Below are 25,275 nucleotides of genomic sequence, written 5' to 3'. Positions count from 1 at the left end.
GTCAGAAGTTGGAATAAACACAAACACAGATGTCTGACCCCCTCCCCACAGCTGCCCACCCTCGTCACTGACGGGACAGGGACAAAGCGGCAGGAGCCCCCAGTACCTCCTCCAAGGTGCTGTCTGCGACCCCGCAGCCCGCCAGGCGCAGGCGGTGCCGGTTCTGCTCCAGCGCCTGGAAGAGCCCCTTGAAGCCGGATCTGTCGGCGTCCTTGGGGAGGGCGTAGCTCAGCGTGCGCCCGCTGCGGTCCCTGAGAAACGCTTGTGGGACGTAGGTCTGTATCAGGGCCGTGGTGGGAGCCGCGTCCTGCAGGCCGTCCAGCTCCGGAGCGGAAGGCTGTCAACAGAGTCGGGAGCAGCCGGCGTGAGTGCAGCGTCCCCAGCACACACCCGCTGAGGTCAGCGTCCGGCCCGGGAGGCAGCCCCGGTCACCTGCTCCGTGAGTGTCAGGCAGAGGCCCTGGCCGTAGGCCTCGGTCAGGCCGAGGGGGGGGCCGCAGCAGCGGAGCCGGCCCTGCTGCAGGACGGCCACGCGGTCGCTCAGCGCCTCCGCCTCGTCCAGGTGGTGGGTTGTGAGGATGATCGTCCGACCTGCGTCCCAGGAAAGGCGGCATCAGAGCCGGCCTGACACAGGCAGTGGAGAGCAGGCAATGCCAAGATGCGCACCGTGTTTAACCAGAGAGAAGCAGCCTGGAGAAGGGACTGGCGCGGCCCTGACCCTCTCCTCTGCAGGCCTCAGGGTCGGGACCAGCTCCCAAGATCCCCCCTCAGAACACGGGGCGCTCAGATGGGCCCAGCGGGAGAAACAGCCCCGGCACAGGGCCTGTGTCCCTGCCCGTCTCTAGGCCTGGAGCACTGTTGCGAGCAGAGGAGACGTTTTATAAAAAGGAGAGCGAGCCAGGTGTCCTGTCTCCTGACGCATCCTCAGGCAAGAGCCTGGCGGGCGCTGGAGGAGAAGTCTCCTCCATGAAGCGGCTGTTGTGTAAGAAAATGGATGGCGCCGTGTGAAGGCAGGAGGGGTGGCCTTTAGACCCGGGACCGTGCGCGTGTGAGAGGATGGGAGCACTGACACCGGGAAGCCCGGAGCTGCGGACACACAGTGCTCTGGGCGGTGGGCGGGGCAGCCGTGAGCAGGCAGGCGAGGTGAGGACAGGAGGGAGGCCAGGGAGCACCAACCCTGCAGACGGGCCAACTGCCAACCGCCCTCTGCACACAGTCCCTGTGCTGGCATCGGGCAGGGTGGACTGTGGTGGTCCCTGCACTGGCATCGGGCAGGGTGGTCTCTGGTGGTGCCGCCTCGCGGTGCAGGGGCCCGGTCCCAGGGAGAGCAGAGCGCGCGGAGCCCCACCTTCTCGGTACTGGAGGAGGATGTCCCAGATGCTGCGCCGGGAGCAGGGGTCCACCCCACTGGTGGGCTCGTCCAGCACCACGGTTCTCGACGTGCCGAGGAAAGCGGCGCCGATGGACAGCTTCCTCCGCAGGCCCCCGGACAGGGCGCGGGCTTGCTTGTGCCGGTGCTGCGTCAGCCCCACGTCCCGGAGAGCCCTAACATGAGAACGGGCCTGCTGCCTTCAGACGCCGCCGCGAGCACCCGGCCAGGTGAGCGCTGCGCAGGCTGTGGGCACCAGCAACCCCCACCCAGGAGCCCGACAAGAGCGGCACCACGAGGGTCCACGCGGGGCTCCGAGGACTGCGGGTCCCAGAAAGCACCAGGCCCTGATAGGACCTGCCTGACACGAGGCGGAGGGTGGTGTCTGTCTCATGTTCCTGCCCCTCCTGACCCCACACGAGCTCAGCTCCCCTCAGCTCCTCGTCACCGTCCCCACGTCACCGTCAGGGCGGGGCCCCCATCACAGACGCAGGGCATGTCCCCGCCTTCCAGGGGCCCCATGACGACGACACCCGCTGGGAGAGGACGGTGCTTCCTCTCAGCAGGTCACTGTTCCGGCCCTTCCCTCCCAGTGGGCCTCTGCCAACACCCCACACAGGGTGACCCCCACACATGTGACCCCCACACAGGGTGACCCCACATGTGTGACCCCCACACAGGGTGACCCCCACACAGGGTGACCCCCACATGTGTGACCCCACACAGGGTGACCCCCACACAGGGTGACCCCCACATGTGTGACCCCACACAGGGTGACCCCCACATGTGTGACCCCCACACAGGGTGACCCCCACACAGGGTGACCCCACATGTGTGACCCCACACAGGGTGACCCCCACATGTGTGACCCCCACACAGGGTGACCCCCACACAGGGTGACCCCACATGTGTGACCCCACACAGGGTGACCCCACATGTGTGACCCCACACAGGGTGACCCCCACACAGGGTGACCCCACATGTGTGACCCCACACAGGGTGACCCCCACACATGTGACCCCCACACAGGGTGACCCCACATGTGTGACCCCCACACAGGGTGACCCCCACACAGGGTGACCCCCACACATGTGACCCCCACACAGGGTGACCCCACATGTGTGACCCCCACACAGGGTGACCCCACACATGTGACCCCCACATGTGTGACCCCCACACAGGGTGACCCCCACATGTGTGACCCCACACAGGGTGACCCCCACACATGTGACCCCCACACAGGGTGACCCCACATGTGTGACCCCCACACAGGGTGACCCCACACGTGTGACCCCCACATGTGTGACCCCCACACAGGGTGACCCCCACATGTGTGACCCCACACAGGGTGACCCCCACATGTGTGACCCCCACACAGGGTGACCCCCACACAGGGTGACCCCACATGTGTGACCCCACACAGGGTGACCCCACATGTGTGACCCCACACAGGGTGACCCCACATGTGTGACCCCACACAGGGTGACCCCCACACAGGGTGACCCCCACACAGGGTGACCCCCACATGTGTGACTCCCACACAGGGTGACCCCCACACAGGGTGACCCCACATGTGTGACCCCACACAGGGTGACCCCCACACAGGGTGACCCCCACATGTGTGACCCCCACACAGGGTGACCCCCACACAGGGTGACCCCACATGTGTGACCCCCACACAGGGTGATCCCCACACTGGGTGACCCCACACAGGGTGACCCCCACATGTGTGACCCCCACACAGGGTGACCCCACACAGGGTGACCCCACATGTGTGACCACACACAGGGTGACCCCCACATGTGTGATCCCCACACAGGGTGACCCCACACAGGGTGACCCCCACATGTGTGATCCCCACACAGGGTGACCCCCACATGTGTGACCCCACACAGGGTGACCCCCACATGTGTGACCCCACACAGGGTGACCCCACATGTGTGATCCCCACACAGGGTGACCCCCACATAGCGGGGAGTGAAGCTACCAGGTCCCCCTTGATCACTTTAACCAGCGGCCCCGAGGCTGAGAAAACAGAAATCTCGTCGCAGGAAGCCAGAGGCTCTCAAACGCAAACGCAGCTGTTACTAAGCAAACCCTCCATTTGTGCTTTCCCCTCCCCCAGCCTCACGCTCACAGCCCGGCCCGCCCTGGCCCCCTGCAGAGGCTCCCGTCCCTCCTGACACCACCTTTCTGCCTGCTGACCGGCCTCCGCAGTCACTTAACCCCTCAAACCCCATCCTCTAACTGTGGGTTCCAAGTCCACACGCTCGGCCGCGTCCAGCTGCCTCCCCGGGTCCCTCCCGCCACACGGAGGCTCCACGTCACCCTCCTCTGCCTCACCGCTGTCCTGGTGGCGCCGCCTTTCGCCTCCCTTTCCCATCGCTCTCCTGTCCCATTTCTTCGCTCCTTTGCAGCAAAACTCCTTCCTCCTCTCCGTACTGACCCATGTGACCTTCCTCCTCAACATGCCACGGAGGTCACCGATGACCCCGGCATTCTCCATCCAGAGGTCATTTCTCAATCTTCACTTCATGGGCCCTCAACAGCATCCTGTGCACCTGACCTCCTTAATGGACGTGCCTCCTCCTCCCTGCTGGTCTCTCCTCACCTCTCCAACCTCTTCGAGTGGAGTGACAAGGGCTCGGGCCTTAGCCTTCCCGTTGTCCACCCGCACACGCCCCGACTGCCCATCACCATCGAACAAAGCAGCCTCCCGCGGGTCCCAGGGCGTCCGCAGCTCCAGTCGCCGAGTTTGCTGCCAACAACACCCCTGACCCAGGCCTGGCGAGGTCTCCCAACTTCTCTTCTCTCCTCAAGGGAGGCCTGGCTCTGGGCTCCGCCCTCCGCTCTGGTCACAGGATCATGTCCTGACCTCAGTGACCCCTGCACGACGAAGCCCCAACTCCTGGTCCTCACCCCAGGGCCCGGCGCCCTGCCTTTCACTTCAAGACTCCCCCTGCACCCGGGTCCGCGGCACTCACTCCAACAGCCCCGCCCACGGCACCTGTGTCCTCGTCCCCACTCCAGGCCACATCAAGTGGCGTCCTCCCCGAGACGCTCCTCCGGGTCCAGTGCTGGTGGCCGTGCCACCATCCCGTTAGGAGCTGCTGGCTCATTCTCCTCTCGGGATGAAGGCACTGAGATGTTTTTGAAGCGTCTCTTCTGTTCCCTTCACTGACTCACAGAGGCAGGGACCCCCCCCCCCCCCCGCCCAAAAGGGACCGCCACTCACTTGTCAACCTGCTGCCGTCGCTCCGCCCGGGTCCGCTGCGGCGACTTGATGGATGCGAAGAGCAGCAGGTGCTCCAGGACAGTGAGCCTGTCCAATAGGACGTCGCGCTGAGGACACACCCCCAGCTCCTTTCTGACCACGGCCAAGTCTGTCTGCAGGTTCCTGCCATCGATGAGGACGGTTCCAGAGGTGGGCGCGTGCAGCCCTGTCACCAGCGACCTGCGGAGAAGACGCGCCAGCAGGTCAGCCCAGGTCACCGGGTTGGGTGCGGGGTGGGTCTGTGGGCATCGTGCTGGGTCTGTGAGCACGGGGGCTGGGTGGAGGAGCATGGGGGCCGGGTGGAGGAGCACGGGGGCCGGGGGGAGGAGCACGGGGGCTGGGTGGAGAAGCACGGGGGCCGGGGGGAGGGGCACGGGGGCCGGGGGCTGGGGGGAGGGGCACGGGGAGTCATGGGAGCTCAGCACCCCGGTGCGTGCACTGCACTCCGATGCCCTTCGTGATCAGCTGTTTGCTGGGCTATTTCAAACCTTCCGAGGACAGGACCGTAGGGCGGGTGTTCCCATTGCTGCGGCCTCAGGGCTTTTGTTTAAACAGTGCCGACCAATCTGCTAACTGGCCCTGGAGCCTGTCCTCTGAGAGCTGCTGGGAGGGACACCCCGAGGTGGCCCAGGTGGCCTTCCTCACACCTGCAGGGACGCGGTCAGAGCACCTCGGAGCGGCAGGGCCGCTTGCAGCCCTCTGCCCGCAGGAGAGGTGTGGCCTGGGGCCCTGGTCGCTACCAGGCGGGACCAGGCGCCGTGGCTATTCCTGAGAGTGGCCCCTGGGCGGCCACTCTCCACTGCACACACTAGCCGGTGCTCAGCGGGGCCGCGGCTCCAGCCAGGCCCATGGAGAGAAGGAAACCCCACGCTTCCCTTCCAGCGGGTCCCACTGAGGTTTCTGAAGCTGCGTGTGTGCTCCTTGCCCGCTCGCTGCCGTCAGGAAGCACCGTCAGCTGCTAAAGGGCAGAGCGCGGCTGCTCCACCATCGCTGAAGGCTCAGCCTCAAAGGGCCTCCGTCGCCACAGGCCGCCCGGGCTGTTTTGTGGCTCGAACGTCTGAGCTCCTTATTTCTCTGGGACAACGAGGCTTGATTCTTTATCCAAATGCATAGCCTTCAGATTCTAAACTAAACATCCAATCTTAAAAAAAATAAAAATAAAAGCCAACCACACAAAATCAGGACATGAAAAACTACTCAGGTGTTTACAGAACTACAAACTCGCTCTGAATGTCACCTTCCCACAGAAAAGCAAACACAATTAAACTGAGGAGAACAATGAAAAGGGCCCTAGAACTTTCCAAGATTCAAGTAAAAGCAGGTGAGTTCATTGTAGGGAAAACAGGAAGAATGAAAGATTTTAAAACCCGTCACCCTCTCCTTGCACCTGCCCCAGGCCTGCAGGGTGGCTGGGGGTGGGGGGGGGTGGGGAGGCCCAGCAGCTAGGCAGAGGGCAGGGGCAGAGGGCAGAGGGCAGGGGCAGAGGGCAGGGGGCAGGGGGCAGGGGGCAGGGGCAGAGGGCCATGCTTCCTCCGTGAGAAAGGGACCGAGCCTCGCTGCTCGGGTGGACTGGCATTTAGGAAGGGGAGCCTGAGCTTTACGAGGTGGAAGGGGACGCACATGACGGTGGTTTTCCCGGCGCCGTTGGTCCCCAGCAGGGCGGTGATCTGGCCTCTGTGGAAGGTGAGGGTCAGGTCCCGCACGGCCGCCTGGTGGGGCTGGTACTCCTTGGTCACGGACACCAGGGTGACGCCGGGGGGGCCTCCTTCCCGCTCCCCTTTCCCGAGCTGCGGCAATGACCCTGTGAAGATGCAAACACCCGGAGAGGATGGCACCCCACAGTGCAGTGACCTAGCGGTGGCCCCAGACATGAATTCTGGCTCCGAAACATGTGAAACATGCAAAAGTCTTCCTTCACCAAAATCAAGAGGCAAATCACATAACGGCAAAAATTAAGTGAAATTCTGATTACAAAGGTTTGTACCCTCATGGTATCCATTCTGTAATGAAATGAAAATAAACACACATGTACGTGCACATACATGCATACACACGCACACTCACACACATACACATACCCACACGTGCATGCATGTGCACGCTCACATATATGCATGCAGGCACACATGTGCATGTGCATATGCAGAGGACAACAGCAAGCAGGTTACAAGCCAAAACGTCCTCAAGCAATAGTCTCGGGAGGAGTGCGTGCAAGGTGCTTGCTGTGCTCCAAATCTAACGAGCGGCTCCTGTTTCCGTGTGGAACGGGGGAAGCCACTGCTTTACAGACTGGCTGTGGAGTGAACGTCCTGAGAGCCTGTGCACGCGGACCCGCCGTCGCCTCCGACAGGGCCCAGGGAGGCAGGACTGGGCAGAGGGCGCCCCCGCCTGTCCGCAGCAGCTCCTGGGAGCAAGAGGGCCCCCCTCCTGCCTGTTCGTGGCAGCTCCCGGGAGGAGCGAGAGGGCCCCCCTCCTGCCTGTCCGCGTCCTCTCCGGGGAGCAGGAACAGGATGCGCCTCCCAGGGAGGCACCAGGTGAGGAGGGGGGAGCCCCAGGAAACCCGAGTGTCTGCCGTGCCCCCGGCTGCTGTACAGACCTGTGTGCCCGACGTCCTCACGGAGGGAGAACAGCCCGGAATCGCGAGCGCACGGCCTCTGGGTGGCCAGGCCACGCGCGCCCTTCCAGTAGGACGCCATGAAGGGGATGGACCACGGCTTCTGGACACCCACGGAGCCTGAGAAACGAGGCCCCGGTCAGACCCGTCCAGCTGTTTCTACTCACAACGTTCTGTAACGGACGTCCTAACTCGTGAACACAAAGCGTTAGTCCATGCCGACGTGTTCCACACACGTGCCATGGGCGAGCCAGCGACAATCGGGCCTGACCCCTCCTCACCTGCACAGGCCACGGCCGGGCCTCCCTCCCCTGCCCCGAGGCCTCCTGAGCAGGTGGCAATAAAGGTGGGAAGAAGGCAGTGGGAGAGCCTTTCGGAGTCAGGAGAAAGGCACTAGAAATAAGTTGGATATTAATGGTGACTTGCTAATTAGACCATCCCAGCTCTAACCTATCTGGACTTTAAAGACACCCCTCATTGATCTATTGATGTAAACGAATGGGAGCCGCTCTCCGCTCCGCATCTGCCCACCCCCAAGTGTGGCTGCGCATCCACCTGGGCAGAGCCTTCCGTTCACCCCGAGCTCGGCTCCCAGGCTGGGCACCAGTCAGCCAAGCCCCAAACTGGCAGCGATGGAAGAAGGCAGGGACATCGGACAGACCCTGAGAATGCGAGTGGCCCGCACGCACGTAAAGAAGATTATGGAACACGAAGCCTGAGCGGCCAGATGTGGCCGTGAGCTGCGGGAGCGGAGCGCTCCTGGCGGCCTGAGGCCGGGAGAGGCGGGCAGGCCTGTCTCTCGTGCAGCAGCACACCCTGGCCTTCCTTCTCAGCGAGGCAGCCCCTAAACGTGGCTGCACAACAGCAGAGAGAACTATAAACCCAGGTGCGTTCTGAACGCCAGATGTGGAGGTGGGTGCTTATCACTCAAAGGTGGCGCCCAGTCCCCCGCCTCTGCCAGCTGTGTGTGTGGAAGTGACCCGGCTGGGTCCTAGCTCCCTGGGGGTTCAGACACTGCGCTGCGCCTGGTGGGAGGGGAGACGCTCCGGACAAGCACCCCAGGGGGGTAGAGACAGCGTCAGCCGCCCGTCTGGGGCCCTGGCTGGAGCAGGCTGGGTGCGGCTGGTTCCGAGGGAACTGCTCCAGTTCAGGAGCAGACGTTACGGGTAGAAATTTGCCGGGAGCTCCCCTGGGGCTGCAGGGTGAGTGCGTGCAGACAAGGCTGACACACGGCCCTCCCCGCGGGAGGCACGGAGCAGGAGCCCGCGACCAGGCGAGCCGGAAGGAAGAGACAGATCCCCAGCCTTCTCCACGCCCCCAAGGGCTTCCCGAAACTTCTCCAGATTTGGCATTCAGGTGTCCTGTCCCAGAGCCCCAAGCGGGTTCATTTAGCTTCTGGAGAAATAAAACAGACGCTCCTCTGAGAGCCACCACGTGTGATGTCCCACTGACTCCCAGGACAGGACTGACGGGACGCCCCATTGCGCGGATGGGGCCCCCTGAGCCGAGCCACCTTCCTCCACGGCTCCCACCAGTTCCTTCACTTGAGTTTCTCCAGATGTGACCTAAAAGTGCCCTCTGCACCCCACGTCTTCTGTGTTTGTCTTAGATATATGTGACAAAATACACCATCTTAATCATTTAAAGTGACGCTGAGCACATTCACACTGCTGTTCAACCAACCTCCAGAACTTCCCCCTCCCCCTCTCCCCCACTCCGCCCAGCCCCGCCCGCCCACCCACTTTCTGTCTCCGTGAATGTGACTATTCTCGGGTGCTGCTCAGGGTCTCCTCAGAAACGGCCAGCAGGACACGTGTGAGCTCGTGGGAAGAGACTCACTAGGAGGGACAGGCGCACAGCATGGATGCTGAGAAGTCCTGTGATCATGCTCCTCTCCCCACCCCCGACGCCTCTCGTCAGATCTCCCCTCCCCAGAGCAGGGCTTTTGCAAAACTTGGCGCAAATCTGGGCAGGTGTCAGTCGAGCTGCCAGAGCAGACAGAATCAGAAACTGACACAGGCTGTGCTGCACACTGGCACCTGCGGGAAGCAGGGCCGGAGGGAGGGCGCTGAGAGAGGGGCAGCGACTGCTACCTGCCTGCCAGAGACAGGAGGGAAGAGGGGGACACACAGGCGCCCCGACATGGGACGCAGGGCAGAGCCCGCTCAGACCCCCAGGGCCTTCCCTCACCATCACTCCTCTCCCCAGGGCACAGCGCCACCGTCATAAAGACACTGCCCCACCCGCTCTGGGGCCTCGTGACGTGCAGGGGTTCGTCCCTGAGCCCGCCCAGGGAGCGCAGAGCCAGCCTCGCGCCCTTTTCTGAGGAGGAGGGAAGGCGCTTCTGGCTCACTCCCCAGCACACCTCTCCCTGCTGCGACGCTGCAGGCGCCGCACCCCACATGCTTGCTCTCTGCGCCCATTAAATCACTCGCATTTTGAAAAGATGGAATATAAAACATATAGTCAATTCCTGTAGTTTAACTGTGTTACAGGAGAAGTGCATGTTTAAAGCAGAAAAATTAACAACGGAAAAAAAATGTCGCATAAGTCCACATAAACAACCATTTGGCATATAAACCAAATTACGATATTTTAAATTTTTAACTAAATACTGAGATATGTCTTTTTAAAATGTGACTTGAGAATGTTATCATTTTCTTTAAATAGTTTTATAAGCTTATAAATTGTCTTATAATTTTATTTGGCTATTTGCAATTTGATTTAAATTCTTATAAATGAAACTCGATCGATTCTCATTGCTTATGTCCTTGGTGTTTAGAAAAACCCTGCCTACCTTTAACAATCATGCTTTTCCTATTGACTCATTATTTTCATGATGCTTATGTCTGATGAACTATGAACGAGTCTGTTTCTCTCCCTAGCAGGTTAACTGAATACTGTGTCCCTTCTCACTGACTGAAATGCAAACCCACCACCGAGTGAGTCGCCCACGAGCGGGCTGGTTACTGAGCGCTGCCATCTGCTCTGCTGAGGGCTGCACTGCTCACATCCTCGTCAATCTATAGGAAGGCTTAATACCATCACCAGCCACCAGTTACTGTCATTATTTTCAATAATTTTTGAACATTATCATTAATTTATATGTCTAGCTATCTTTTGGAAACATTTCATCAATTAAAATTTCCTTTTTTAGTATTTTATTTAAATAACTAGAGGCCCGGTGCACAAATTTGTGCACAGGTGGGTCCCTCAGCCTGGCCATCAATTGAGGCCTATGAGGGTTCAGCCGTGGGGAAGGAGCTGTGGGAGGTTGGCCGGCCGGCCTCCTCAATCAGAGCCATCAGGGGGTCTGGCCGACCGGGAGGAGGGGCCTCAGGAGGTTGGCTGTGGGAGTGCACTGACCACCAGGGGGCAGCTCCTGCATTGAGCGTCTGCCCCCTGGTGGTCAGTGGGCATCATAGTGACTGGTTGACTGGCCGACTGGTCATTCTGGTCATTCTGGTTGTTCTGGTCATTCTGTCGTAACGGTCACTTAGGCTTTTATATATATAGATTTGTGTTTTAGTGTGTTAACATGTTTCATATTAAATGTTACATAACTTAAAGTTATATAAATGTATACATTAGGCCCAGCCAGTGTGGCTCAGCGGGTGAGCATCAACTCATGAACCAGGAGGTCACGGTTTGATTCCCCGTCAAGGCACATGCCTGGGTTATGAGCTCAATCCCCAGTAGGGGCCTGCAGGAGGAGCTGATCCATGATTCTCTCTCATCATTGATGTTTCTATCTCTCCCTCTCCCTTTCTCTCCGAGATCAATAAAAACATATTTTTAAAAAATAATGTATACATTAATTGGAGAAAGTCAGCATTACTTAAAATAATAAACACCCACATTTCCTCTCTCTCTGTCTCCGGTACAGCAGTTTTAATACAACAGCACAGCAGTTCGCTCACACTTTAAGTTCATTTTGTCATCTTACTGTTATATTGTAAATCAGTGAGCTAAACAGAAGACACCTTGATCAATAAGCCAAGTTAACTTGGAGCCTTTATTGTGCTAGCAGTCTCAGAGGAGTAGCCTCTCAAAGTCTGAGCCAAAACATGGAGGAAGCTTTCACTTTTTATATTTTCTAGGTCTCTTTGTCTTCCAAATATGGAATGAGACTTCCGGACCTTTCGTAGGCTTTTTAAAAAAATAAAAGAAGCCTGTGTGCTGGGATCGGGAGGCGGGGGAGGCAGTGCGCCTAGTAACTATCTTGCAGGGAGCTTATGGCCTTGAGCACAGCACAACTCAGATATAACCAGAAGGTACCTGGCGTGGGAGGAACCAGACCCTTACGTTAGCAGAGATTCGAGCAAGCACGTTCACAGAAGCCAAATAGCAAAGTCAGTTAACAGAACAAGGGACCATCTGCTTTCAGTGGGAAACTTTAGACAGCAGCTTTTACAACACAGAGGTTACTGGAACAAGATGGCCCACGCTTCATTACAAAGGGTAGGAGTCTTACCAGGAACCAAGTTGCTCAGGTACCAGCCACACAGAAAGTAAAGGACCGAGTCGACCAGAATCATCCCGCAGACCCAGCCGAGCGCCAGGCCTGCCTGCTCCGGAGGCTGGTGCAGGTTGCCCCACTGGACCCCTGGAGGGAGGGAGGGCAGAGTCAACCAGGGGGAGACGGGTGTTAGTCCTGGAGGCTCTGGCGGAGCTGGCAGCAGCTGGAGCCAAAGGAGGCGCTGGGTTCGATGACACGGGCAGAGCAACCATTAACATTTTAATTTACAGCATTAAAGTGTTTGAAAGGTGCTTCCCTCACTCCCTGGAGAAAGCAGGCATGTTACACAACAAGATAAAGAAGGCTCCTGCCGATCCAGGCCCTACATCACATCATGGTCTGTGCTCTTAGGAAACATATGAACAGGACGTAGAAGGCCTGGGGTGGACTAGGACCATTCTTTCTTACAATGTATTTGAAATTTACTGCTGGGTTAAAACATAGGCTAAGTAAGACACCCCTCTTCCTCAGTTCCCCTAAGGGACCAGCCTTAGGCTCTGATGTAAAACACACGCTGCCACTTGCTGGAGTTCAGTCCGAAACACTCCAAGGACTGACCGTGACTCTCCTCCGCCTCCTCGGACCAGCTGGTTCGGAGCCGCTGCCGGCACCTGGAGGCCTGGCTCGCTCTTCTGTCTCGGCCCAGCCTCCGTGTAAGTTGACAACGGTTCAGCGTGTTTTGCTGAAATGTCTGAGAACTCCAAGACCAGCGCCCAGTGAAAGGGCTAATATACAGCTGCTGACGGTGAGTCCATTTATTGCATATATTTTAAGTGTAAGTGTTCATAAAAACCACATAAACATGTAAGAAATATATGTCTGTCCTGGCTTAGGATGTCAGTTGTCAAAATTTCAAGGTAAGCGAGAAAGGCTGCCAATCCATTTTTTAAAATGTTATTTTAGGCCAAATTAATAGGGATACCGTCCTGGGAGTAAAGCGGATAATCGTACCCTCTCGGCACTGGCTAAGTCCCTTTCTGGACGCAGAGATGAGAGCGGGAGACCACAGTGGAGGCTGACATGTGAACGAGAGAATTGGGAAGAGAAACTGGGAAAGTGGGCAGAGACCCAGGGAGGCAGATTCCAGTCCGACAGGACCCTGGGAGACGGGCGTGCGCACACCCCATTCGGTTGCTAAGGGAATGGGGTGTCGGGGTGCCATGAGGGAGAGCCGGGCATTGGCTGGCGGGCTGACCGGGCAGCGGCGGGACCAGGCGCCGTGGCTATTCCTGAGCGTTCCTAACGCCAGGGCAGCTGGGCGCGGGAGGAGCTGCACAGCCACGCTGAGCACCAGCATCTCCTTCCCAGGGCCCTGCTCTGTGGTGGGGACTCCCTACTGTCCCGCCCCCACCAGGACAACTGCAAAGCCCCTGACACCCGAACCACGGGAGCGGCCGGAACCGCGCATCGTCTTACCTGCCTCCTGCCCTTCCAGGAACGTAACGAAGAACACTCCCTGTCCAAAGGCGGTTGTGGAGAGGAGGCACTGTGCGGAGCGATGGAGAGAGAAAAACAGCCGCTAGTGCGTGACGGGACCGGATGTCCACGGCGCCACGCGCTTCCTCCAAGGACCCGGTAAGCCAGTGTCCGCGCCTGGACACTCAGCCCACCACCAGCCGCTGGAAACGCGTGGGACAAGCTCACTTTTAAGTTAAAAGGGATTATTTCTCTTTCCTGCGCGCCCGCACAGTAATAATTCCCGGTGGGGGCGCATGCGGGCACACGGCCGCGGGGAGGGCATTTCCTGTGCTCTGTGTTGAGCGCGGCCCCAGCCCAGCGCAGGCTGAGGAGGCGCACGTGTCCTGGCCTGGGCGATCGAGCGCCGAGGGAACCGCTGCTCCGCTTCGGGCAGAGCTCCCCGTCGGGAAAGGCGGCTGAAAAGGCGCCTCGCGTTACTGAAAACGTAACGTACCAGAGGTAGACTTTTCCCGGCTGGAAACCACCTGAACGCGCAAAGAGGAAATCAAACTTTGTGTGCATGGAGCCCCTCCACGTGAGGTGGGAGTAAAAACCAGCAGCGGTGCCTGAAATCCACGCCTTTTCCACGTGTAGAGCATACGGGCCCGCCTGGCCCGGGCGGCCTTCATTCCCTGAAACACCTGACTGACACCAGCCCCAAACCGTGGTCATGGGTTTCCACAGGGGAGGCAAGTAGCACACTGATGGGCACCAGGCAGCGGGCACGATGCCGCCCCACAGGAGCACCTGCCCGCCTGCCCACCTGCACGCGGGCTGTGCTGTGGGCGTGGCCAGCGGGGACCGGGCACAGAGGGGCCCCCTGATGCTGGAGAAAGGGATGTGCTCACAGAACACCCGCCCGCAGGCTCAGCACAGGAGCCCCTCCCCCCACGGGCCCACAGGCAGCCGAGGCCGCACCTGCGGGGCGTGGGCCGTGAGTCAGCCCTGCGTGCGCGGAGCTGACCCCGTTGAGGACGATCCTTCCGTCCCTTCCCCGCCGACCACGTGCCCACCGCCAGCGGCACCGCGCCATGAAGGTGAGCTGTCTTCTCCATGAGTCACGTCAGCCCTGAGTGACTCACCGAGTGGAGGCGCACGGAAGCCTGGCGCTGCTAACGGACGCCCTTCCCCTCCACGTGCTGGCACGCGTGGAGCTCCCAGGAGAAGGCGGAGGGCTGACCGCTACAACAGCTATGGGATCCCGCTTCTTCCCATGCAGAGCAGAGAACTAAAGCCGCCGGCTCCCGTGGGTACTGGGGATCGCCCCGTCTCCCCGGGAGGGGCTGTGAGGGAGAAACGCCCATCCGGCTGCCTGCCCCCAGCACATCCCGCCCCGCCCCGCAGGGCCCCGGAGCCACAGCAGGTTCCTTCTGGGTGGCCTGGGGAGAGGAGGCCCGAAGGCCCGCGCAGGCAGGGAAACGCGGGCGTGAGTGAGCGGTGTTGTCGGTGGTGAGCGGTCTCCTTGGGCACTTTGCAGAGCCGCGCACTCACTCACCAGAAGCATCTGGGCGGCCGCACTGAGCCGGCTGCGCAGCACCAGCAGCACGATGTAGGGCAGGAAGCTGGCCAGGTACAGCAGGCTGCAGCAGAGCGCCGCCGTGGCCGCGCGGCGGAAGCACGCGCTCAGCAGGTAGCTCAGCATGACCACCGACACCCCGAAGTCCAGCAGGAAGAGGAACACGATGAAGGCGTTGCTGTGCGCGAAGATGCCGCTGGTTTTCAGGACGACGGCCAGGGCAGCGCTGCCGAGGGCCATCACAGCCGCGTTCTCCAGGAACCAGGCCAGGAAGCTGGTGGCCGGGGGCATCCCCATCATCCGCAGGTACTGCCGGGAGAGGAAGCCCTTAGCACACCAGTGGGTGCCGAGAAGAAGGGTCCGTCCTGGGGGAAGGCCGCTGGCGGGTGGGCGCCCCGCGAGGACATCCAGCCCCGAGGGCTCTGCGCCAGGCACGTCGCCTGCGCCTGCGTGTCATTCTTAGGTCCCCACAGAGGAGGCCGGTCCCGCGTGAGGGCAGAGAAAACTGGCGGCCAGTGCGTGGGAACAAGCTCCTCGCGGAAAACCACAGCTCAGGGAGGTCCCGCCGGGCTGCCCGCTGACCCGCTGCAGGCCACATGCTCCCCGTCCCTGCGGTTCGTTTTCACTTCCTTTCGTGTTGTTTTTCATTTTGCTTGTGCTGGTTTTGTTTAATAAGGACAAAGAAAATGAAGGGGGAAATACTTTTCCTTAAGTTCGAGGGATTACGGCAAAGGTTTTAGAATGACTTTTGCTAAATAATTCAGTTTGAAGTAATTCAATAAAGTTAATTCACTTGTTCATCTATAACATCGCGATACTGAGCATGAAGAAGGATTTCTGGCCAAGGAGCTGGGAGCCCAGGAGACTGACTGTCCCCCAGGCCCTCTGCCCAGGGGCCCACGTGGATCAGAGACCAGGATGCAGGGGGGAGGCGTGCAGAGCAGCAGGCAGCGCACGTGGAGCTGAGCGGAGCAGGGGCACCCGCTCGCTCGTCTGTGCCTAACAAACAGTGAGCAAGTAAACTGCCTGTGTGTCCCGGCCGCGCCCTCCTGTGGCTGAGGCGGGAAGGGTCCTGGGTACTTGCCTTGTGAAAGCAGGTTTGATAGTTTAGGTTTTGACAGAAAGAGCAAGGCTGAGCCTGAAGAATCCCAGCTCCGAGTTAGGACGGGAAGCCGGCTGCTCTGTCGTCCTGGGTGGAATGAGAATGGCTGGGCCTGGGCGGGCGGCTCCATGGGCTGGAGCACCAACCGAAAGGCCGCAGGCTTGCTTCCCGGCCAGGGCACACGCCTGGACTGCGGGTTCGATCCCCAGTGGGGTGAGTGCAGAAGGCAGCCGATGGGTCTCTCTCTCTCTCCCCCGTCCCTCTCGCCCTTCCTCTCTCCAATAAGCATGTCCTCGGGGAAGACAAAAACATACAACTGTGGAGTGAGCACACAGGTTTCCTAACTCCAATGTCACGTGCCTTCCACTTCCTTTCACCCTCCCTCCCGCGCTCCACAGGAAACGCCTACTGAGCCGCAGTTCGGGCTGACGGTGACTTCCGGGACAGGGACCGCAGGCTCCACGGAGCCCAGCAGAGCCGACTCCCGGCCAGCCCCGGGCAGCTCACCTCTTCCATCTGGATCTCCCGCTCGTAAACCAGCCTTCGGACCATGCTGGCCACAGACACGATCCACGTCAGCATCATGATCAGGGGGAGGAAGAAAGCCACGTTGTTCAAGAATCTGTCAGGAGGCACCAGGCGGCCTGTGAGCGCCAGCGGGCAGCTCTGCTCCCATCAGGCTGCGGGCAGCACTGCCCCCTCCCACTGTCCCTCCCACTGTCCCCACGCTGCCCCCTCCCACAGACACTGTCCCCACGCTGTCCCCACACTGCCCCCTCCCACTGTCCCCACACTGTCCCCACACTGCCCCCTCCCACTGTCCCCACACTGCCCCCTCCCACTGTCCCCACGCTGCCCCCTCCCACAGACACTGTCCCCACGTTGCCCCCACGCTGCCCCTCCCACTGAGCCCTGTGGGGAACAGTCTCCATAGGCCATGGCAACAGGCCTGTGACGGGCAGGACAGCTCTTTGGGGTCCTGACTCAGCAGTTGCGCAAACTCACAAGGAGACGCGTCTAGCGGACAGGGCTGTGGCCCCACCGCCTGCCCCTGGGGGTGACTCGCTCCACAGAGGCCCTGCACCCCGTGGGCCCCAGCAAAAGACCGTGGCCTGAGGCTCTCTGGTCCTGAGAAGCCTTGGTCACCAGCATCCGAGGCACGTGACCCACTGTTCACTGCCACACACGCATCCACCCGTGGTTTCCAATGGAGAGAGAGCAGGCGCTTGCACTCCTGGCAAGGCGTGGTTCAGTGTGTACGACACGCATCGCCCCACAAAGAGGCGAGGGGTCGTCCCGACACAAGCAAACACCCCGCCGGTTTAGAGGTGCTGAGCTAACGTCCTTCTCCATCTTCTCAGCTCCCGGCAGCTAACCACTGACTCCTAAACCCAACAGTCACAGAGGGGACCAGTTCGGTCAGGCACATCACCCAGCACCCTCCCTCCTGATCGGATCCTCAGGAGAGCACCCCTCCCCCAGATCCTCAGGAGAGCAGCCCCCCAGATCCTCAGGAGAGCAGGCCCCCCTGCCCCGATCCTCAGGAGAGCAGCACTCCCCCCACCCTCGGACCTGCGCTCCCCCCTCCTCCGGACCTGCGCCCCCCCCCTCCCCCGGACCAGCTGCTCCTGTGGACAGCAGGGCCTGAGCAGTGGGGCGGAGAGCAGCGCCCTTTGAGGAGCGGCTGTGTGCAGGTGGAACTCTGCAGGCTGCTGTTTCCTTTCCTGAGAGCCTCTCATTAGGCTGCCCTGCTCTCTCAAGCAGTATATTAACACTTGAAATTCTCTGTATGCATGAAGCACACCGTAAAGTTGTCCTGCCAGAACCACCCATGAATCACGGGCTGAAGGGAACATTAACTTTTATAGAGTCCTGCTCCCATCCCACTCTGCACTCTTAAAGTAACATTTCCCCACGTACGTCCCTCAGAACATGAGCCATGGCTGCTAATAGATAATAAATGGGAGAGGGAGGGAGAGAGGGAATGGGAAAGAGAGAGAGGAAGGGGGGGAGAGAGAGAGTGGGAAAGAGGGGGGGAGAGAGAGGGGGAGAGGGAGAGAGAGGGGGGAGAGGGGGGAGAGAGGGGGGAGAGAGGGAAGAGAGGGAGAGAGAGGGGGGAAGGGAGAGGTGGGGGAGACCTGTGGCTAAGACGGGAAGTGCTCGGCTCAGTGGAGCTGAGCACCCTGTTCCTCTGGATGAAAGGCCTGGGCTCGGCCCCACCCCTTGCGAAGGCTGCTCCCCTCCATTACGCCAATCGTACCTATCGGTCCTCGCCTCTCACTGGACTATCGCCAACTGCACCCTATTTCTTAAAAAATGTAAAAAAACCACCCTGGCCGGTGTGTCCCAGTGGCTGGAGCATCGGCCCACCCACCCAGGGTCTCAGGTTCCATTTCTGGTCAAGGGCACCTGCTGGTCGGGAAGCGTGTGGGAGGCAGCCAATCGATGTGTCTCTCGCACATTGACGTTTCTCTCTCTCCACCCCCCTTCCCTTCCACTATCTCTCTGAAAAGCAAGGGGAAAATATCCTCAGGTGAGGATTAACAAAAGAAGTTCAGAAAACCTCTTCTTCCCAAATCCCCCACCAGCCACTGCCCACCTCCCTCTCCTGTCTACAGAGGGACTCCTGGGCGTCTGCATGCCATCTCCTCCTGCCCTCCCCTCTCCCAGTGTCCTGGCTAACCTGGCTGCACCCCTCCATGGAGGCTGCCTTGGTGAGGTCCTCAGTGACCCACGTGCCCCCTACACGAACCCTGCCTGAGCGCGCACTGGCCACGCCTGAACACTCCCCCTCCCCCGTGCAGCTACGCAGGCTCTGGTCACGCTCTGGCCTGCTGTGGGCAGCACACCCGTCTTTAAAATCTGCAGAAAAGAGAGCCGTTTCAGCTTCCCTCGTTCCCACAGGCGGACCTGGGAGTCAGCCCTGCGGAGCCTGGAGGGCACTGCACCCCAACCTGAAGGGTCTTTCAAGCCGCCTGCGTCAGAGGTAACGCCGCCTGCGTCAGAGGTAACGCCGCCTGCGTGGCATTATCTCAATAACTGTCCTTCCAGCCAGGGCTCGGTGCCTGAGAAGCGCACCCTAAGACACTGAGCAGACCGGCCAGTCCCCCGATGCTGAGATGAGGACACAAAGCCCAGGAGGTGCCCCACTCCAGCCTCACACTGAGGGACACGGGGACGGGGGACCCCGGTACTCACAGGTCGCTGCTGTGGCAGGGGTACGGGATGGGCTGCACCTGTGCGGCGGGCCCCACGGCCTCCCGCCCGGTCTGCACCCGGATGAGGGCCCTCTCGAGCATGTCTTGCAGCGGCGCGAAGACGTAATTGTACTTGAAGCTGTCGGCTGGCAGGCTCTGGGGGTGGAACTTCCAGAATGGGTTCTCCACCTGGTCCGTCCTCATGCTGTACAGCAGGCTGGTCCGGATGGTGTAGGCCACGCGGGGCGGCAGCGGGGGCGTGTCTGCGCCGGAGCGCCTGCGCACGGAGGAGCTGTTGAAGATGACGCCTGAGGGACAGACGGACAACAGGCCGTCACCACCGGAGCAGCTCGCAGGGAGGCCCAGGAGAGGGGGCTGGGGGGAGGGGGCGTGGTGCGTCTGTCACCAGCGTCGCACAGGCAGCTGGGGCAATGGGCCCAAGGCCTCCGACTCCTCGGCCATCCCCGTTTCATGGTAGTGAACCCGCACAGCGGCACCCCAATGCGCAGAAACGGTGGCTCTGCATTTCTGGGGACTTCCCTCTCTGGGACCCAGGGCATTCCTAAGCACTGACGTCCTGGGGCGTCATTGCTCGGTGACACAGGAGGGGCTTTGCGCGCCTTTGCTGTCTGTTCACACCACGCCTGAGAACATGGGGTTTCCCGTAAACAAGGGAACCATCGCAAGATGGGCAGAATCGGCCGCTGTCCTCCCCCCCCACCTCCCCGCCCCCAGGTGTCAGGAAACTGATAAAAATGGGAGAACTTTAATCAGGAAAAATGTAATTTGTCCTGTGAGACTTCACCCTAAAACCACAGGGTAACCCAGTAAGACAGGTGCGGGGACAGCCCTGGCCAAGGCGGTGGCAGCTCAGGAGCCGGCCCGGCCACCCCTTCCTCAGGCAGAGCCCTGCTGGGGAGAGGCCGCTTCTCTCCGAGCCACGGGAGGCACTTTCAGGGAGCGGGACATGTTGTCCCGGGTCCCAGCTCGGGGAGGGAGGGACGTGCCATCCCGGGTCCCAGCTCGGGGAGGGAGGGACATGTTGTCCCGGGTCCCAGCTCGGGGAGGGACATGTTGTCCCGGGTCCCAGCTCGGGGAGGGAGGGACGTGCCATCCCGGGTCCCAGCTCGGGGAGGGAGGGACATGTTGTCCCGGGTCCCAGCTCGGGGAGGGACATGTTGTCCCGGGTCCCAGCTCGGGGAGGGACGTGTTGGCGCGGGCCCCCGTGAGCATGGTTTGCCACTGGACACTTACTGGCCAACAAGCTGTTGTGCTGCATGAGCCCGTGGGCGGTGGCCTCCAGGGCGGCGGCTGACGGCAGCCCCTGGAAGCGGTCCAGCAGCACACAGGAGGACAGGTTGACCAGCGCGTGGCCCAGGGAGAGGAGGTCGGCGGCGCCCAAGCGGCTCAGCATCCGGCCCAGGCCCCCTGCTGAGGACAGCGAGCACAGGGACATGGCAGCTTCCCCCAGCACAGCGCCTGCCGTCCCCACGGCGGACACTACAAACGCAGGGACACGCAGCTACGTTCCTGCAGGCGGCGCTACTCCAGACCCAGTTCTGTTCACAAGCTAACTCTGCTGCTGCCAGCTGAGTGTGCCTCCCCCTTCCATACGCCTCCCATGGCACTACACTGCCTGGAAGTGAAAAGAAACGGTCCCATCAGCAAAGGCTGGGCACGTGGGGCAGGGGGGCGGAGAGTAAGTCTGGGCAGCGGGGAAGTCACCCGGACTCGCGCGACCCTTGGCAAGCGCCTCCCTGGAGCCCAGGCCTGTGGCAGCCGCTCCTCTGCAAGGCTGAGTCTGCAGACAGTTACGGAGGCCAGCCCGCTGCACTCCGGCCCCGGGTGGGCGGCCCCGGGTGGGCGCGTCTGTGCAGCAGGGTAGCATTGGCAGCATCTCGGCCATGGAGGCTGAACATCAAACATTTTTCAGGACGAGACTCCACGAGGGCTCAGTGACTGGCTCTGGTTTGAGGAGGAGCTGGGTCACAGGAGAGAACACAGCCCAGGCCCGGAAAACAATCGCCGAGGGCTCAGAATCGGAGGGGCAGGGGTGTGGAGGCATCAAGCCCCCAGGTCTGCTCTGGCCGGGGCCCCACAGCAGGAGAGGCCACCGGACCCCAGAAGTCCATCACGGTGTCCCCACAGGTGGTGTGAGCGGTGGAGGGCCCTCCCCTCGTCACTGCAATGCTCACCACACAGGGGTCTCCCCCACGCTCCCCAGGCCTCGCTCCTCAACAGCACCCACACAGACTCTGGCTCAGGACTTCATGAAGAAAGTCCGAACAGTGAACATGCATGAAAACACACCAGCATGTTTTTATACACCCACTACACACACGCGTACATGCACACAACTACACTCACATACACACATACACGCATGTATGCTCACACATTCACATTCATACACACACACATATCCACTCACACACACACATTCACACATCCATGCTCACATACACACACACACTCACACATCCATGCTCACATACACACACACACTCACACATCCATGCTCACATACACACACACACACTCACACATCCATGCTCATATACACACACACACTCACACATCCACGCTCACACACACACACACACACACACACTCTCACATCCACACTCACACACACATCCACGCTCACTCACACACACACACTCACACACACACATCCATGCTCACACACACACATCCACACTCACACACACTCAAACACACTCACACACACACTCATACACACACTCACACATGTCCACTCACACACACACTCACACACACACACACACACACTCACACATCCATGTTCACATACACACTCACACACACACACTTACCATACGTCTGCAGCTTCTCAGTCAGTTTGTCTATGTTGATGTGTAACTGGCTTTCCACAAAGTTTCTTATAAATTTGTTTCTCAGGGCGTCCTAAAGGAAAAGGTAGTTTAACAAAAACAATGGCATCGTTTTTTCTGTGATGATGCTGGGTGGTTCACTCAGTTTACTGTCGTTCAAGAAGAAGGCACATCACATGAGTCATCTGGAAAGAGGCCTGCACACCCCGTGAGCCACGGAGAAGGACAGACGTCACCTCGGAAGCAGAAGGAGCAGCCGTGACCACCGCGGGGAGGACCGTCACCTCGCCGATACGGAAAGTCAGACGCACGGCGCGTGACTCCGGGCAGATCTCCTAACAGCCCTTCCCCGGCCTCTCCCGCAGGCACAACGTGAAGAAGGGCCAGCACTTCCCGAACCCTGAACCCTGTGCCGCTCTGAGCCTCCAGGCTCCTTCCACAGTCACCTGCCGTTCCTCTTTCCCGACTACATCCCCTCCCCCCCCCCCCCCCCCCCCCGCCTCACCTGCCGACGCCTGTGCCGTGGGCCGTGCTCCGGCATGCTCTCCTCACCTTCAGGTGGGGCACTCTCGCAGCCCCCCACCCCTCACCCCAGCCTCAACTATTCACCCCGACTCACTACAGAAACGCCGGCCCGATTCCCGTGTCAGCGAGTTAGTCCTGAGCAAACAAACTGCAGAAGAAGGTGTCCCAGCAACGGCCAGCGCCGACACAGCTGTGCCACCCGTTCCACCACCAGGATGCCCACCCCAGTTCGCCCAGAGCCGCACCTGCCTCGCTGGCTCCCGGCCCGGGGCCACCACACCAGCCCATCCCCGGAGCAGGGCTCCTCTGACCGGGACCCGCTGATGCCTGACTGTGGCTCGATGGCGGGTCGGTCCCTATCGGCAGGGCTGTCCCCAACGCTGCAGCGACATCCCTCCCTCTCTCCGCCAGGGTCAGACCTGCATCGCCCTCTGGCGTGGATGCTCCGCCCTCCCTCCCGCTCCCGCCTCCTCTGCTCTAACAGCCAGGTTTCCGTGATGCAATCTCGCACGTGCTACCCCCTCCTGGCATCTGCTCTGCAGGGACCGGACACGGGGCACAGCCTGCCTGCCCAACACTGCTCCGCGTGCTTCACACGCCCGCGTCGTTCACAGCTGCTGACCACTACTCCTCGTCACCAGCAGGGAACTGGCACAGAGCAGTCCAGGGACCAGCCCCGGTCACAGCGAGGGGCTGGAGGGAAACCAGACGACCGGCCCCCGAGCCCCTGCTCTCATCACCTGAACTGCTCACCTGGGCACGAGAAATAACCAACACAAAGAAAGAGGTGGCCTGTTTCTCATCTAAAGGACACGCGTCAGTCAGAGGGCACATACGCCCCAAGGGCGTGACCTCCCTGACTGGCTGCAGGCTCCAAGGACGGCTCCTTTTACCCTGCAGCCCGCTGACCTTGGAATATATTACGCACTCAGCACAGAATATTAGGAAATGTCATTAACAGACCTACAGTTGGAAAGTATACAAACCACCAGAAAAAGCAGTACGTTAATATGGAGCGTAAAGCTTGAGTAACTATTAATGAATTATTAACTAGAGGCCCGATACACGAAATTCATGCAAGAGGAGGCCTTCCTTCCCCCGGCTGCCGGCACCGGCTTCCCTCTAGCACCCAGGACTCTGTTTCCCTCCGGCTGCCAGCAGGCACCTGGGACCCAGGCTTCCCTCACAGCCCAGGCTTCGTCCGGAAGGACGTCCGGTCTAATTAGCATATTACGCTTTTATTAGCATAGATACCTTGCATAGTGGGCAAAATGCTTGATCTTTACAAAAAGTTCTCGCGCGTGTCCAATTGTGCGTCAGTATCATCAGGCAGCTGGGAAAGCCGCGCCGAGGCGACTGCAGACCCTTCTCTTGGACGCCCCCCCGGCACACGCTCCCCAGCCCCTCAGCGAGGAGCACGCTCACCTGCAGCTGCCCGAGCATCTGGCCGTGCCCACTGCTCTGGGAACTGCTGGCTATGCTCAGCAGTGTCTTGGATAAAGTCCTCAGCTTGTCCACAAACACAAAAGTGTGATTAGCCTGCAAACAGAGCACAGCTGGTTATGCCTCCGTCTCAGCTGGAAGAGGTCAGCTGTGGCGCCCGCAGAGATGAGCGGGAAGTGCTGGATCCCGAGCGCAGTTCTGCCAGGTGCCCCCCTCCAGGCCCTCGGGTCTGGAGTGTGTCCCCGAGACCTCTCGCCCAGACTCCTCCACCCACTTACCTGTCCACCTCAGTGTGCCCTTGCTGTCCTCCTCAGGGTCCCCCACCTGTTCCCCTCAGTTTCCCCACCTGTTCCCCGTGGGGTCCCCATGTTGACCTCACTGTCTAGAACAGTAAATGCCTCCGATCCACCTTGGCTGACTAAATTAATGCCAACCTTCGCTTCCTCCTTAAAAATCCACTCTTAGCTACTCTGCACATCCGCTGTAGGACTCCCGGCCCTGCTGAGCGGAGTGAAGCACTGCTGTTGCTGGGTAGCCAGCACATGGTTTTAGTAAAATAAATCGGTATCGTAAAAACAGGCCCTGACCCTCAAAATAAAGCCCATGCCTTCTTCTCTCAAGATAAAAAACTCGTTCCTTAGGAAATAATGTATATAAAACATACAGCTGTATCCCCAAAACGTCAATTGCAACGTCATGTTTTTAATATTGAAAATATTCTAAATGCCAAAGAGAGAAGATTAAGGAGGATTTGGGAGTCTGATTGCATCGCCTGGGGTCACAGGTCACCCAGGTCGGGGATGAAAGGCAGCCACCACGCTGAGGAGAGGGTGCTTCCTGCCATCCATTTGGCTCCCAACCAGACCCTGCTCCCAGGGTGGCGCTCCAGCTGGGCACAGAGCTGGGAGCGCGTCCCCAGTGCATCCCCTTCCTGGTCCTGCATCTGCGCCCCCCACCCCCTGCTGAGCTGCCCGACACCTCGGCAGTGATGGAAGCTGTGGGCTCCACTTCTCCCTCCACCTTCCCACTCTGGGTGAGTGTGACCCCATTTCCAGGGGAAGTACCAGTGGACCATGAACAGATCCTCCCTGTAGGAACTCATACAACTTAATAAAAGGAAGATAAATGATCCAATAAAAAAAAATGGGCAACGGACCTAAATAAAAACTTTTCAAAAGAAGACAGAAGGAAGGCCAAGAGACATATGAAAATACTAGAGGCCCAGTGCATGAAATTCGTGCATAGGGTGGTGGTGTCCCTCAGCCCAGCCTGCACCCTCTCCAATCTGGGACCCCTCAAGGGATGTCTGACTGCCCATTTAGGCCTGATCCCAGTAGGATCGGGCCTAAACAGGCAGTTGGACATCCCTCTCACAATCCAGGACTGCTGGCTCCCAACTGCTCG

General features: G+C 59.9%; 1 protein-coding gene across 1 annotated transcript in view; it reads right to left on the bottom strand.

The window, feature by feature from the left end:
• LOC307108636 (ATP-binding cassette sub-family A member 13-like) overlaps positions 1-25,275 on the bottom strand; it is a gene marked incomplete at its 5' end in the record, with an annotated part of 92,612 nt that overhangs the window by 49,218 nt on the left and 18,119 nt on the right. Inside the window, 14 exons of the mRNA XM_079786778.1 lie at positions 107-337; positions 433-590; positions 1,348-1,544; positions 4,604-4,822; positions 6,263-6,443; positions 7,239-7,376; positions 11,731-11,862; positions 13,192-13,261; positions 14,729-15,058; positions 16,359-16,473; positions 19,050-19,356; positions 20,303-20,479; positions 21,886-21,976; positions 23,854-23,967. Of these exons, the coding sequence (XP_079642904.1) occupies positions 107-337; positions 433-590; positions 1,348-1,544; positions 4,604-4,822; positions 6,263-6,443; positions 7,239-7,376; positions 11,731-11,862; positions 13,192-13,261; positions 14,729-15,058; positions 16,359-16,473; positions 19,050-19,356; positions 20,303-20,479; positions 21,886-21,976; positions 23,854-23,967 (2,460 nt within the window). The remainder of the gene's footprint in view (positions 1-106; positions 338-432; positions 591-1,347; positions 1,545-4,603; positions 4,823-6,262; positions 6,444-7,238; positions 7,377-11,730; positions 11,863-13,191; positions 13,262-14,728; positions 15,059-16,358; positions 16,474-19,049; positions 19,357-20,302; positions 20,480-21,885; positions 21,977-23,853; positions 23,968-25,275) is intronic.

Source organism: Cnephaeus nilssonii (genome assembly GCF_951640355.1).
Source record: "Cnephaeus nilssonii genome assembly, chromosome: 12".
Lineage (NCBI taxonomy): Eukaryota > Metazoa > Chordata > Mammalia > Chiroptera > Vespertilionidae > Cnephaeus > Cnephaeus nilssonii.
This window is presented reverse-complemented; position numbering and strand designations above follow the sequence as displayed.